At 41.3% G+C, this 16,780-nt stretch overlaps 1 protein-coding gene across 2 annotated transcripts in view; it reads right to left on the bottom strand.

Moving 5' to 3' along the window:
* Window positions 1-16,780, bottom strand: part of UNC5C (unc-5 netrin receptor C) — a 269,800-nt gene that overhangs the window by 96,671 nt on the left and 156,349 nt on the right. For both annotated transcript variants that reach the window (XM_069784212.1, XM_069784203.1), the window contains exon 2: window positions 4,062-4,283. In XM_069784212.1, coding sequence (XP_069640313.1) covers window positions 4,062-4,283 — 222 coding nt within the window. The remainder of the gene's footprint in view (window positions 1-4,061; window positions 4,284-16,780) is intronic.

The raw sequence follows: 16,780 nt of genomic DNA, 5'->3' as shown, positions 1-16,780 counted from the left end.
TGCATCCCAGCAAAAGAAGACAGAAAGTGTAGGCAAACAATAATGCCGGCTGAATTGCCCAATATGTCTATTTAATTAGCACTTAGAAGAGTCCCAAATGTTGTTTTCTCCTTGCTTGAAGGAGAGTGAAGAACATGTCACTGGCATTGCAGAGGGCAAGAGGGGTTTTATAGATCATTTCACCTTAATAGTCATGGAGAAACTATTACAAAGCATATCCAAATTGAAAAGACAAAAACAAGGTCCCTGTAGTCCTGAATTTTCTCTGTTGTACATCACTGGGATGTGGGGTTTGATTTAGCAGCATTTAATCCCTCTGGACAAATTAAAGGGGTGCAGGACACTGATTGTCTATACATCCACAACTCTCCCACCACTGCAGAACTGGTGTGTGTGTGTCTGGAAATATTTCTCCGTAAAAAACACACATGCAAAATAAAATCTTTTGCCATAGTTATTTTCAGAGGTACAGTAATTTGGAAAACGTGCACAAATTGCTCTAACAATTCTTGATGCTATTGAGCTTCCTGCCCTGTGACAATGGAATTTTCTTGCCCCCAAACACATCAGTTCTGCAGGGTTCCTTTTACTTTCATTCCTGTTATCTTTTATGACAGTCAGCCATAAAATCAAATGTGTTCCCTCAAAACAACTTTCATCTTTGTTTTTTAAAACCCGTGTTCTTATTCTTTACATATATTTTTCCACATTAATGGGGAAATATTCCAGTAAAAACATAAAAAAGACCATGCCCTGCCTTGTATTTCACGTACATGGGAAATGAAAGAGTCAAAGATGTGCACTAAAGATTTTCAAAGCACCCATTTGACTTCTTTATGAAAATGCTTAGCTTTTTCCATAAAGAAGAAAAACTCCAGTGAGTCTGAGGATTAAAAACCAGAATGTAATGATCTTCTGTGTAAAGCTTCTGGCTTCTCAGACTCAATCATTGGAATTTTTTTTTGCAAGGCTCTCTCTTCAGGCTAATTTAATTAAATAAAGTGGTACTAGAACACCCTGTCACTATTACTGTTCTCATCCTCTCCAACCAGAAGGCAACAACTCCCACAGAGTCTCTATGCATGTTCTTTACAGCAATGCTTTACCTACTGTTTAAAAATATCACACAGTGCAAAGTGCATATAACTCTTATTTTGTACCTTCTCTCTGTTACAAAGAAAAAATATATATACACTGAGGAAAAACATATAAATATTTATTTTCCTTTCTATAAAATTAACCTTCTTAATATATTCAACATTCCTATCTAGCAGCTCTCTTCGATGAGAGCTGGACTGCACTCTCATTCCATCTCTTGTGCCACTGCTATTGCTGTGCTGTTGTCTCTGGTTTTATCAATGACAGAAACAAATTTGCCTTGTAAGAAGAGTTAATAATCTCTACATAGAATTCATTCCTGGGCACAGGCTCAAAGTCCATGAACACATAATCTTTTGCAAATCAAAACCTATTTCTCTCTTTCATGCATCATTTACAATCCCAAGATGATGTACTGCTAGCATCACACCTGTATTTTAGTCCTCTTTCTTCCTGATTACCCATCCTTTAGAAAAGAAAGCACAGGTGACCTTTACTTTTTTCCTCTCATATATTTTATTGTCTGTTTGTCTTGATTTTCTCTGCTTTGCTTTTCTACCTAAGGAACTGAAAGAGAAAGCCTGGTTCAAAAACGGCAGCAGAAGATGGCCTCAGCATGGTGCTCTTCTTCGTATTTAGGCAGAACAGACCTTAAGAACAGTAAGATATAAGGAAAGAAGAATGCTCCCAGTTTTAGTTGCTGGGATTACACGACTTGCCCAGCAGAAACACTGTGTAACCAAGATCCCTTTGAGCCCATGTAAAGGCTAGACCTAGCCTGGTTTGTGGACAATTTCTCCAGCCTCTAAGCGCAAGGCTGAAGCCAGCAGCAGCGTACGCTTGGGCTGCCATCCTGATGCCACCCTCTGAGCAGCTCAGTCACTACTGCTGCGCCTTAAGTTACAACTACCGCACTAGCTAGCCAAAAATAACAAAAGAAACCCAAATGGCCTCAAAAGTGGTAGAGTCAAAGGGCTTTGCCAGCCTGACTGGTGCAAGCTGCCAAGCCGATGATCTCATACCTCCTTCTTCAGACTGTGAGAATGAATCCTCACAGTCACCGTCTCCTGCAACTTTTTCTCCAGCTCCATCTGCAGTGGATATATTTTCCCAAGCTTCCAGCATTTTGAAAAATATATTATTTTACCACTACCTGAAATATATTGTTTATCCTTTTCCATACTATGTGCTGTGAGCCCTACGTTCTCAGTCTACTTACAGGAAGGTGCACAAACACTCCAACTGTGACATGCGTTATCCAACCTTTTGGCAACAACCCGGTTGACCGACAAATTTAGGTTCTGATGACAGTTTCATTTCAACAAGCTATTAGTGTGGCTGGGCTTGTAATAATCTGATGTGCATAGCTTTTGACACTCTCCTCCCCACCAAAGTCCAGTAGATAAAGTTAATCTCTAAGTGGATATGGGTTTCGTTTGCATAGAATTGCTGCTGTTTATTATGCAAACCATTTGTCCTCCAATATATTCAGATGCATCTCTTTTCAAGACTGGCCTTCTACATTTGTCAAATGCAATTTGCTTTACAGTATCATGAAGTTCCTCTACAATTAGATTTTTAAGAAAAAAGAATGAATTTTTCACCTGTAGTGAAAACTGCAGTCACCACATCAGCTCTTCCACATTTCTGAATGCTGATGTTAATAAAAGCTTAAAAAATTAACACAGCGATAGCTCCCCTCCTGCTTGTCCTTCTTCATTCCAGTGGACTCCCATGGATGAATAACATTGAAGATGTATTAACTAACAAGAATTTCTTTTTTTAGTTTTTCTGCTGCAGTCAACTTGTTGGAAAAGCCAATACTTGCAAACAAATAAACTGCGCCAAAGTTTAATACAGATTTTTTTTTCTACAGCCTTTCTTCCTATACCCACCTTCTCTTTCTCAAGCTGAGAGCACCACAGCACCGTTAAAAGCTTATGCTTTTGATCTCTGTGCTAATAAATGAGCTGAAACAAATAAAACCCAGTTCACAAGAGACTTCCAAGACATCTGGTGGAGTTATTTTTCTAAGTAATTAGACCAAGTGGTGGTGTAATTCCCAAATGAAAGGTACCTTCTTGCTAGGTATCCAGTTATTTCTCAGAGCCATCAAAACAACAGTAAGTCCTGCTTCTCCTTGCATGTGACTCAAACTCTATTGATTACCAGTCTTCCCAAACAGGAACAATCATATCTTTGATTTACGCTCGTTTATTACTCAAGTTTTTAACCCCCCCTTTTTTTTTTTTGGACTGTGAAGGTCCTATTATTTTTCCGTGAATGTCAGTGGGATTTCTGGTATTGACTGAGGAAGGATGAGGCTCTTGGCTTCCTTTTATTTTCTTTTTTCTTTCTTTTCCTTGCTAACCTATTGTAGTTCTCCTTCATAGAGGCTCTATGAAGCAGGCAGAAAAGTGTAATGGAATAACAGCCAGGTGCTTGCTCTGGATCAATACACTGCTCTAAACTATGCCCAGGTATGTTTTCTCCTTCTTTCTTGCTGGAAGCTGAGTAAATTTCTCCTTTTTTTCACAAATCTCCTGAAAAAAACATCATTCTAGGAACAACCCAAATGGTCTTTGGCACTTTGGGGAGAACATGACTCTTGGTCTGTGACTACGATACAGTGCAACCACTTGGAATTTGTGACACTGGGGAAGTGAATGGAGGGTAGACCTGGCTAAGAAAGCAATTCCCTTTTGTTTGTGCATGGTTCTCCTGTTTGTTTTTTTTTTTTCAAACTTGGGCATGGTGCTCTACAAGCATGCTTTACTAACTGATCTGGATACAGACACCACCTCTGTATTATGACAGCTAATACTCAGTAATGCCAAATACAGAATTCACAGCTATATCAAGAATAAAGTAGCTGCCATATGACATAGCTGGTAGATTACAACAGTGGGCTTGATATTAATGCATTTTAATTCTTATCCCGCCATGACATAATGCAAACTCACCAGAGGTTTCATCTACTCTCTCGTCCACCACATGGTCCTTCTGATGAACCCATTCACTGTTGCACTTAAAATAGATCTGCGTGGCTGGGCTTGCTTTGCAGTACAGATTCACAGGCTTGTTCTTCACAATGTAAGCCTCTTCGGGTTCGATGAGGAAGTGGGGCAATGGCTCTGGAGGATCAGATGGAAAAGTTTCTGGAAGCTCGTGAAAAAAATCATCATCTGTAGAGAAGAGATGAAAAGGACAAATGAAACAACCAAAATTCATCTGGCAAAGATTTACAAGCACTTTTTGAAAATTTCAGAAGAAGTGTACTTTTCAAATAAAATGTTATCTTAGGAGCATTCCTAGACTGAGTCTTAAATTTACTGCTTTTTTCAGACCAGAAGAAAGTATTCTTTACATCCTGAGCTCTCTTCCCTCTGTGTGATGCAACAGGGATGTGCACATTCACATGACTGGGAACGGTCCTTTGTTATCATCACCAGCAATATTAGCAATAAAGCATTATGTTAGCGCTTGGGAGAGTTGCCTGCAAAACCGTAAAAAGAAATAATAGAAACTTTTGGAGGCTTCAAGGTCACACTTTTCAATAGTGACTTATCGCACTGTTTAATCAAGTGCATGCACATATTGGCTGAGGCTGGTACAAATAGGAAATAACACCTTTCGTTTCAGATGAGCAATTTGAAATCTGCTCTAAGGGCAAAAGACTAAATGCAAGTCCAGTCTATGCTGCTTTGTACATACTCTGACTCTCTTGCTAAGGCTGATAATGAAGGCGCCAAGCTATGCTTTATTTACTTCATCTTTAGTACACTGGTTTGTGCAGTCCTCACTACAGAGAGGAACCGGGAGCTGGGACATGGAGCTCAGCAGCTGTGAGATGGTGACATTTTGGGCCAACACAGACACGTGCTATTAGCATAAGGAACCTCTGCCCCTCTCTGGTGCTGCTGGTAATGAAGAAAGTCGATGCAAGAAGTCCAGAGAAGGAGGAGAAGAATCCAACGCACAAGAGGCAACACTGAAAACTCCTAACACACAGACTTCCCTCTGTCTCTCCCTCCCTCTCCACAAATCTCCCTTTAAAACCCCTCTGCCCCTTTGTGCAGAGGAAGTCTTCCACATCAGAAAGCACCAATTCAGCGGAGAATAACCCTCCTCCCACCCACCTCTCCACCTGCCGTCAATGCGGAAGAACATCCAAGAAGCTCCCAGTGGCAAAGGAGTTGGGGGGCACCAACGACTGACAAATCCACCAGCAGCAAGCTGACAATCCTGAAGGCCTTATTCAGTCTCCCCCTTTCTGCCTCTGAAACAGTTATCGTTATACACAGTGACGGACATTGCTGATGATCAATAAAACACCACAGAACATCAAACTAAAAATACTGGGGCAGGCTGGCTATCTTCTCCCTGCCAGTCTTCCTGAAGATGAAATGTCAGACAGCTACCTTCCGGTACCAAAGACGTGCCTGTGCAGGCTGTGTCCAGAATTACAAGGGGCATGAAAGGCTCTCCTTCCAGCCACTGCTTTGCAGAAAGAGAAGGAAGAATAGTAACACATGAAGGAGACGGGGAGAAGCTAATATGATACCCGTCCACATAGCTATATGGAGGTAGACTGTACGTCCTTATCAGTGATGGGAATACCTTACACAGCAAAAGATTTTGTGAATCTCTTGAACTATTTATGAAGAGACCATATGCTCACCAATTTTCTTTTTTTTTTCTCTTCATATTAATTTAAAAATACTCTTGCCTTTCTGGATGTCTCATTTTAAAAAGAGTAACAGGCCTGACTCACCACTGCAGCAATCCCTGAGAGCTAATAGAAATGAACCGGTTCAATGATAGAAGAAAGGAACACTAAGTAAGGCCTGGCATTTTTCTAGCAAAGGGAAAATCTGTGACATACTATAACAATTCAATTTCCACCTCCAAATACTCAAATTAAATTTAATTTTTATCACTTTCCCATCCTTCCTTTTTTTCTGTGGTTTCCTTTTCACTCTGACCACACCAGCCTCCTTTTTCTGCAATCCCATTTTCTTTCCTCGTTAGGTATTTCTTCCTTGTTCCATTTTGCTCCCCAGTTTTTCCCAAAGAGAAAGATGAGTTACAATAAGTTAATGAGAGTCCACATTTGGTTTCATGGCAACAAAATATGTTTGAACTGAAGCAAGAGGCTTTTCAGCATTCCTCATTCCCTTCTATCCCTACCTCCCCCTCTTCCCCACTCCCTCCCTCTCACAGACGCTGCTCCATAGACATCCACAACACAGAAACATTAGAGATGAATCATTTCCCCTGAATTGCCACAGGACGTATCTTTTTCTTCTGGTCATTTAATTGCAAATCAGCGAGCAGACAGATGGAAACTAACAAAGCACACATATGTTTTATAATTAAACAAGTATTGCTTCACTAATTTCTGGTGACTGGAAGAACAAATGTATTTATTTTCACCACTAGATTTCTGCACATTATCAAAGACAATACTTATGCTGCCTGACCAATTAACTGCATCTTGTCAAAGATGTAACTAGAAAGTCTAAAAGGAGGGATCAGGAAGCTGCAGAAAAGAAAAAGGTGGGGTTTAAAATTATTTCTTTAATCAGCCTGGAGAATGTGTGTAGGCTTTGGCTTTCCCCCCTGAAGGTAACTGATTCTAAAGTTTAAATATTACTTTCATGTTAAAGTGGATTCACAGTACTGCCCAGTACGCAATAACCTACTCTCATGTTTTGATTGTGGAGATAGCTGTTTCTCTCCACCAGCCTGGTATCCCACAATCAGGAACAAGCCAGTTTTCTTACTGGCTTTTTGCTATAATTCCACCTTACTCTTCTTAAGCAATAATAAAGCCTAGGTTTATTTTTCCACACACTTTCTCATTGCTATCAAGAGGCATCTGAACCGCTCTTAAATGTTATAGATATAGATGGAAACCATTCACAAACTGTCACAAAAACAGAGCACTTCCTTGTCCCTGGAAACTGGCATTTAAAAACCTGAAATTTTAGAATAAACTTAAGATAGTAGCTAAGACAGATTTTTTGAGCTTTTTAAGCTGGAAGATGTTCATTCAATCCCTGCCCTCGTACTGTTGCTATTAGTAGCAACACTGGAGGTTTTTTATAGAGCAGATTCTTAAGAGGAGCATCCAAAATATGACCACGACTGGGTTTTCCTGTGTTTGGCAGAAAAAAACCCTATCACACTGCAAAGCTAGTCCATTAGCATTCAGGGCTCCTCACTCCTGCTATTCACTGCTGAAAGGTAACACGCGGCTTTATCAGCCTGTGTGAATCGCAGCGGGAAGTCACTTGGTGTTCCCTGCATTCCCCAAGGAGATGGGATCGGCTGCTGTGGGGAGGCAAACCACCGCTCCCCTCCCACCCAGGCATGCCAGCTGCCACTGGCTGAAGTCGCAGGACAGTGGTTTACAGGTAGGCAGGGTGTGCAGCCATGGTTCCCCTGTGCCGGGCTGTGGTACTCACCTCTTGGGATGAGGATGCGTTGAGGAGGAAGAACCTTAAATCTGCTCGTGATGGCTTGCCCATCACAATAGGCCCAGCTGTGGCTCAGCTTAGGACAGTCGGCTAATTCAGCTGCTGATTTGGGACAGGGTTTTGAACCATCAACGTTAACACACTGTCGTGGTTTAACCCCAGCCGGCAATTAAGTACCACACAGCCGCTTGCTCACTCCCCTATCCCACTGGGGGATGGGGTACAGAATCAGAAAAAAAAAAGTAAAACTCGTGGCTTGAGATAAAGACAGTTTAGTAGGACTGAAAACGAAGGGGGGGGGAGGGGAGGGAAGAATATACAAAACAAGTGATGCACAATACAATGGCTCACCACCTGCTGACCAGTACCCAGCCAATCCCTGAGCTGCAGTGTTCCCCAGCCAACTCCCTCCAGTTTATATACTGGGCATGATGTCACATGGTACGGAATACCCCTTTGGCTCGTTTGGGTCATCTGTCCAGGCTGTGTCCCCTCCCAACTTCTTGTGAACTCCCAGCCTCTGCTGGCAGGGCAGTACGAGAAGCTGATTAGTCCTTGACTTAGTATAAACACTGCTTAGCAACAACTAAAACATCAGTGTGTTATCAACATTATTCTCATCCTAAATCCAAAACACAGCACTATACTGGCTACTAGGAAGAAAATTAACTTTATTCCAGCCAAAACCAGGACACACACATCTCGCATCCAAATCTTGCATTTCATTTTTTTTAATTAGACTGATATGCTGTTATGCTTTCATTCTAATGGTTGCAGCAACATGCAAGCATAATTATAAAGGCAGTGTAACTATATAACAAAATATTCTTAAAAATCCAACACAGATATTTACCTCTGAAAATGCCAATATAGGACATTTGACCGTGTTGAGATTTTTTGCTACTCTCTACAAAGCAAACTTTTGGTAACACTGAAGCAATCTCTTAAATCTGTGTTTTCATGAGGCCACAGTTTCTAACAACCTAATAAACACTTCCATCAAAGTTTCTCCTGACCAGCTCCAGTTAAACACAGGTCATTCCTCTGTCTGTACAAAGACCAAACTCTGACTTACTTAGGTTTTTCAGGGATAACTTTGTTCTAACCATGTGGCCTGCTGGGCCTGTTTCTGTAATTTGGATGGGGGTTGCCTCTCGTAGTGTGCTCCATCGCTATACGAGGGGATAAATCTTGCCTGAGACTTTGATCTGAATCTTCCTGACGGTTATCACTGGTTATTTAAAATGTTCATCTCTCAACAGTACAACAAAGCAGCAAACTTTATAACTCTCTTATTTAACTCCTTTAAGTAGTTAGACATTTTTTCTTCTGTCTGGAGGAAAAAAAGCTAATTAAACTATTTAGGAGTGATCTGAGAGTGTAGATACAAACAAAAACTAAAAATTCACATACTTGATTTCCAATCATTATGTCAATGTCACGTGCAGCAAGTTCCCCTTACAACCTTGATCAAATGCAAATACGAGGCACACACCCTCCTGTTGTAACAAATCCCCTTCTGTGCTCAGTAACTTTGAGCTGCAAGTTTACTTCTGCAGTATGTCACATTCATCTTTATTTTCACATAATAAAGTGTACAGCCCATCTGTTGTTATTGACTGATTTATATTAGCAAGACAAAAGACCTGATTAATGGCACCGCTCAACTGGTTTCACTCATGCAATTCATTCATATTAAGAAAATAAATTTTAAAAAGCCATTTTAATCTACAAACTTAATTTGGAATTTTTATTTTAGCTGCTGGCCCAAATACAGATACGGTCTTTTATTTCCCTTCTGTAGTATCTGACAACAATATATTTTTTTTTAAAGGCAAGTCAAATACAAAATCTATAGGAACAGGTGAAGCGCCACTGAAATCAGCATTGATAGAACCTGGCATGCGCTGTCACACATAGGAATGTCAGTTTAATTTTAGTTCAATTTTTTTTTAAGGTAAAACAAATCTTTGCCTAAGTCAGGAACCTTTTGATGTTAGGAAAGGTCTTTATTCTTTTCATGCATTTGTTTGTAAAACTGTACATATTATAGCTCTTCATGCATAACAAGTGAAAAAGGAGATTTTATGGTATACTTCCCTTTTTATGGACTAGTATCCCTGCTCTAATCTGTGGCAGGAAAATATTGTGCTCTGTACACCAATCTATTCATCTCTAGATCACTAGTTTTATTACTATATATCAAACTTTAATTCTCATCAACCCAGCATATAACTCACTATATTTCTGAACTGCGAGATTTAAACTATTATTGCTTAGATCATAATATATTGGACCATTATCTCTTTGTGCGAGACCTGAAGCAAATTCTTCTCAAATGGAATTTACTTCAGAATGATTCAAGAGCAATTTAAAATGAATGGCTGCAAAGCTAATTTCATTTGCATTTGGATGCCCATCACTCGGCAAGATCATTCCCCATGCGTTGCAGGAAAGGCAGCTGGAGTTAACTGTATGGATGGGATTTCTGTTCAGTTTTTTAATGTTATGATTAAAAAGCTTTCTAGAACAACAAGTACTGTTTACTGTGAAATTAACAGCAGGTGCTAGCTCGGTAAGACAGCTTATCAGGGTGGAAGCAAGGGTTTGGATTAGAGTGCACACATTTTCAGGAAACGAAAATTGTTCAGCTGGAAGTCCTTTGGTCACAGGGTTTTCTGTCCTCCTAGGAAGGGCACACCATACCATGGTGCCACCAAACGGCAAGCAAGGAAGCAAAAAATCCGTATGCCATATAGCCTGCCTCCACCTTAAAGCCCCATAACACCAACGGAACTATGAATCCAAAATTAGTCCAAGTTGAATGAGAAATGGGAGAAAAAGGGACTTTTCCTAAAAATTACTAGTGAGTGGTTTCCATGTCAGAGGGCCCTCTTGACCCCGCCTCAGCCTTGGAGACCACACAGGGACAGAGAACAGGCACAGCAAAGTGTAGGTGTGCCCTGAAAGAGAAAGCAGATTTTCCTGCCCTGCCCTGGGGAAGAGGAGGAGGAGGAGGGTGGCTTTCTCAGCACTTATCCTCTGTCAGCCCTACCTCCAGCTGATTGCAAGGTGGGCACGCAATAAGGCAATCACACGATATTCTTCAGCATCTCAAAAGTGGAAGATTTCACCAAATAGCCCAGGAAGATTGCAATTTTATAACAGTATAATATTTGGACAGCTTGGGAGGCTGGCATCTGCTTGCTTGTAGCTGAATTCACTGCAGGCCTTTACGTGCCTAAAGACGAGGCTTGGTTTTGCGGCAGCCCACAGACCAGATGCTTGCTGAACCTTGCTGAACTCTCACGGGAGCAAGGTCAAGGGAATTTCAGACTCAGATTTACTGAGCACCCACAAAATTAAATGCTCTTTTTGGCAGGGAAAGCAGAGTGCAGGCATGGTCTGGGAAAAGTAATAGAGAAATCGATAGGGCAAGCAGTGTTCATCTTTTTTGGGTGACTTCAGTCCAGAAACAGAATAAATAAAGACCGCAAAGAGGAATGAACTTCCCCTGCACCTGCAATGGCTCGGTGAAGACCCTCCTAGCACATCTTAGCTTAACAACACATCCCCAGGAGGCTAAACCCAAGCTTTGCATGCACTTAGAGAACGAGGAACATATCCACTGAGTGGCTACGTATAGATCATAAGGCTGCTGGGCAAAAGTCTCCCCTGCAAACACACACACATCAAACAAAACTCAAACACATCCTTTCCTGTCCTCCTGTACCCCTGCCGAAAAAGCAGCTTCCACAGAGGCATGGGAATCAATATGCGATCCACTGTCAGCCACAGGCACCAACTGGGAGCCCTTTCCAAAACCCCGACGATGGTCATCTAGGACATCTCAAATAGTGGATTTTTGGCTCGACTAAAGAGTCCGGAAGGAGGTTTCCGTTATTCAGTGACAGGCCTACTACATTGAACACCCCAAACAAACAAGTAGGCTACCAAAGGCCTAATACAGTAATCGTGCTCGTTATGCCCATCTTACATCGACTAGCCTTTCTCAGAAAGCTGGGAAGAGCTGAAGGGGACAAGAAAGCTCCATGCTTTCCCTTGCAACGGCAGTGCACGGCCTGGCATTAGAGAGGGTGCCTGCTAAGACTGGGGGCTGTGGTTTAAAAGCAGGAACACTTCACAGTCGAGGAGGCCAAGCGAGCGGCTGCTGGTGCTCCCCGCTGGCAGCAGAGGCCTCTCCTCTTGTGTGCTTCTCTCCGTGCTCCGATTTCACGTGAACGCGGCACGGTCCGACACAAAGCCGAAGGCAGAGGAAGACGGAAGTGTAAACAGTTACCATGCAGCCACGGCCAATCTGGACACTGTGCAACCATGTTACCTATGGCAGTCATCTCATGCTTCACCTCCCCTGCTTTGATAGCACCATCTCCTTCTCTCAGGTCAATGCTTGGAATATATTTTGCCTGGCTTACCCTGGTAAACTGCGCTGCTGGTAATCAACAATTAATTCCAGTGGAGTCAGATCTGATTTGCATGAGAGTAAGAAAAAGGAGAATCAAGTCTAGATGAGGAAAACATTGACTGTACCAGCTTTATAAAGCAGCTTGCAAGTTATATATTACTGTCTGGAAAAAAGGCATCTTCCCCCAGTTTGTTTAATTCATAATTATGATTAAAGTTTCTGCTTCTCTTGAGGCTAATGGCAATTTTATCATCAATTGGACCAGAGGCAAACTAAAGACAAAACACGTGTCCTCAAAACAACTCCCACAACCCTCTGTAAGGGAGAGGGATCCCATTGCTAATCCAAGACAAAAATTGCAGGTATATACACAGGCATGACATTTAAGGTTCTGTATCCAGAATTTTACCACTGCCCTGAGACAAACTCCATCAGACTACCAGCTGCTGCCTAAACGTGCAAGAGATGGTACAGGTACTTGTTAGCATTGGACTCGGTGTAGGAAAATGCTGGAACATGGTATGATTTCACGCAAGGCAATGAAAATACTTTCTGTCACATATGAAGATCACCAAGCTGTTCTTTGGGCAATGAGGTTTATGATAATCGTTGTCAAGAAATCTAATGCAGTAATCTGCAAGCGCTGTTTATTATGAGCCTGCCTAACCTTACAAATAGATAAAACAGGATGGAGGCAAATCACTGGGGGGTGAGGCTGACTTATGAGCACCACCAGTGTGAAGTGTCAAGAGGCAAAGGCGCTGCTGCTTTGCCATTCTGTCCTGTGTACCAGCAGTCACATCCTTCTTTGCAACACTTTCATTAATTCTGATGGAAACTTTTTCGTGCTTGTGCAGAGCTACTGGCCAAGGTTGGCTAAGTTACTGTGCCATGGCTATCAAAAGTACAGCATCTGAAAATAAAACAAAAGTGCTTGTACAAACAGCAGACGATACCAGTGACATTTCTTGGTAATTATTATCCTGTGGAAGATTGTTCTCCTTTGTCCTGTTGCTCTCTCTTTCCATTTGTTTAAAACTAATAAAATATTCATGCCTAAAAAAAAAGTGGGTTGCAGACTGTCTCCGAAACTTTATCTCCCTTACTCCATCATGTAACAAAACTACAGAGAATAACATGCAAGTATTACTTTGCCAAGCACACACACTGTATTCCATAAGTGTGAGCTCTGGGCATTTAATCTACTTAGAAAATTAACATGACTCCTGTTAGACATGGTTGCGCTGGTTGAGTTCAAGCAGTTTGGCTGCATATTATTGCTAGTTCTGTTTTCTGTGATATGATTGCAACGTATGAACAGCAGAGGAACTTTGGTGTCAGACCACGAGATTTTCTGTCCTGCCTGTAAAACTGAAATGCATTTTTCATTTTGGCTTCTAGCATGTGATGGGTCTGCACAATGATGTGGGATCCCCTCCTAATAACCTGCAAAGCAAAGTCTAATTTGAAACATTTCTGCCCCGCTGCCATTCGTAGTCATAATGGTTGACACAAGGTCAAAAAATTATTAAACCTCTGAGGAGCATCATTTCCTCTTCAGTGTTAGGCTTCACTTTCCTTTGACACATTAGTCCTGAAGCAGCTCCAGGCTTTTGACCCCTCCTTTAACCCTGATAACTAATTAAAGATGGACAAGGCTTAGGCTAAAATACTTTTTGTTAAACCTATTCATTCTCAAGTCCCCTTCAGGCACTCTTTGTCACACAAGACAGAGCCTGCCATATTTACATGAACATGAAAGTAGGTGCCTGTTACAATATGAAAAATCTCTTTTTACAAGACCTAACTTAACCTTTGTGGTTAGACGGTAGGATGCATTTTATAGCACATAAAATATATTCTCAACGCATACTGGAAACAAGTTTCCTGGATATAGTCCAAAGCATACAATTCAGGAAAAATCTGAGGATAATTAACTCTATGCATTTTTAGAATTACAAGTTCAGACTCAGGTCCTTCATCTGACTGCCATGTCAACAGTCCAAATGTGGTGTCCCGAATATGATGAACAAATGAAGAATTGATCCTACCTTTTCTCATGCGATTATTTCTTAAGGTTCTATCATGTACTAGAAACAACAACAGAGCTCAGGCTAGAGAGTCATCAGCCATAGGCAGATGGATTTTAGGGCCAGTGGTAAATCATATTACACAGCACAAGTTGGTTTAATATAGATAAATCTGTGTGCAACGTATTGTTGATGGCTAGGGCGCAATGAAAGGAGCTTGAGGGAGGATCTGTAACTGAATGTGGTACTTTGCAAATACTTTCTTAGCTTTTTATGTTGTTTCATATTAATAATTAAGCTTGCTTCTTGCATCAGTATGTTAGGGTTAAAATGTCAATCCTTTGGTTCTAGCAAGAATGGCTATTTTTATCCTTACTTTTCCCATTATTAAAACTGCTGCAGAGCTCTGCTCCCAGATTTCTAACACTTTCAATGCAAGCATTTTTCTCAGCAAAAAGTGATGATCCAACATCTCATGACTGGTAAAACTGAGATCTAGTGGGATGTCATGGATCCTGACTTCATGAGCTATGGTTCGAAGTGTATAGTTAATCTAGTTAGTGGGATCACTCCATCTCAGAAAAACACAGGACACTTGCCTATACCTAAAATAATAGCTTAGTCATATGGCCACCTGGTTAAGGCATCGAGCTGAGACCCAGGGGATAGATATTCTTGTGCAGCCTTGGGGAAATCTACTCTGTCAGGTTCAGGGTCCCATCTGCAAAATGGATGTAGCAGCCTAATAGGTAGCACTCTAATTCACTACCTTTGAACAAAGTAAACAACTCAGTACTCTGATTTTTCCTTCAAAATTTCTCCAAAATACCTGCCAGCATCATTTACTAAACAGCCAACAACAGTTACACAAAGGACAACAAGCAAATCTATGTTTATGAAACAATTAGGGAAGAAAGTCTGGCTATCTTGGAGCTGATGCAAGTTTTGTCGCTGGTCTCCCTCTGTATCAATGGAGCAGTTGAGGAGCAGGATTTGGAGCAGAAGCCTGACCTTGGGTGCTCTGAAGGGCTCTCTCCGTGGGCTAGGGGCATCCTGGTGAGACTGCTGTCCTGAGACGAACATTAGTCCTCATGAATATCTATCTACTCACTATTTTCTTCCATGGATCTTAATGAGATTATTATTTGCCTGGTGCTAGTTACCTAATTTCATCCACAGCCAATTTTTCAAGAACCATAAATTATTTTGTGTGAGGCTGATTTATCCCAGCAGAAGTCCAAATTGAATTATAAATCCATTAGTGAAACTCTAAGCAGGAGCTTCTAGGGAGAAGGGGAAAGGGAAGGGCAGAACTTGGAAATCTGAGCACCAGTTGTGGAAAAGGGGGAAAAAAATCCTTAAAACAAGTAGAAAAGGAATAGAAAAGATAAATATCTTCTTACTGAATTAAGCACCCAGGTATTTAGGGAGCCAGATGGAAGAACACAGATTATTGCCTAGGATCAGAAATATGACTCCAGCATTTATTTATTTATTTTGAATAGCTATCAGTTTTGTAAATACATGAGACTTTGTAAGCAGATGAAAAGCCCCGATTTCCTTGAATATCATGGTTGCATTCATGAAAATAACAACAGATTGTGTGTACTATATATATTAATAAAGCTAATAATAAGGTGTTCAATGGAATCTTAATACAAAATAATCAAATGTATTCCTCCCTCTAAGGGAAAATGAAAGCAAGAATGGCTTATTTACTTTGGAAACATACAGGATGATTTAATCGGCTATCATCCTCCATGCAGAGTCTGCTTATTTGAGGAGATGCATGGACTATGTACTCTTTGAGCACACATTTATTTACAGGAGAGCACATCCTCTCCTCTTGCCAGTCTACCCCCAGCACCAGTAGACTCAGCAAATGAAGGATCATGGAAGGATAATGCAGCTAGTGCATGGACATTAACACCCACCCTATCGTTTTCTAAAGCTGGAAGCTATGATGGACAGATCCCAGGACCCACAGAGGGAAACTGCAGTACAGGCCCTCTCATACAAGTTACAGAAACAGTCTGCATCCACACAGTTATTTCAGGAGTCCATGAAAGGTCTGAAATATGCGGTTACAGATAGGAAATTTCCCCCTGCAGTGATTAATTTCATTCACAGTCATTTCCTAAGTCTTGCTGATTTCTTACTCTCAAACTCTCTAGCAATTAAAACAAAAAAAATCTCAAAATTCAAAGAGCAACCTGGGACAGCAGGCTCCTGCCCTTGCTTTAGCTCCAACTCAACCTTTGGCCCAAGTGCCTGTGAAGTATCACCCTTTCCATCATCAGGAGCACTCAAGATAGCTCAAACAGAAGTTGTTGAGACCAGATAGCAAATGTGCTGTGCCTATGGGAAGCTCTGAGATGTGCCATCAGACATCTTCTGGATCCCAGCATGTAAAACTCCAGTACCAGTAAAGTGCATGGTCACCCCTCATAGCCACCACCCTACCCCTGCCTCCAAATCTTTTTAAGTTCACTCCATGGCCACTAACAGGAAGAACAAACAAGGGAAGAAAAAGGAAAGGAAATCTTCTGAATACTCAGTAATCACAGTTACGACTGGCAATGGTAGTTAAAGCAGAGAAATCCCCAGCAAGTGCTGAGAACAAATCCAGCACTGATGTTTTGTGGAAAGACAGACAGTGCCGATGTTCAGAGACCAGCAGCTGAAGTTTAACTCCTGGATCTGTCACACACTGACTTGCTTCCCTTCCTTATCTGTGAATAGTT

Source organism: Haliaeetus albicilla, chromosome 1, assembly GCF_947461875.1.
Source record: "Haliaeetus albicilla chromosome 1, bHalAlb1.1, whole genome shotgun sequence".
NCBI classification, from domain to species: domain Eukaryota; kingdom Metazoa; phylum Chordata; class Aves; order Accipitriformes; family Accipitridae; genus Haliaeetus; species Haliaeetus albicilla.
Note: the sequence above shows the minus strand (reverse complement) of the source record. Positions and strands in the feature narration are given on the sequence as shown.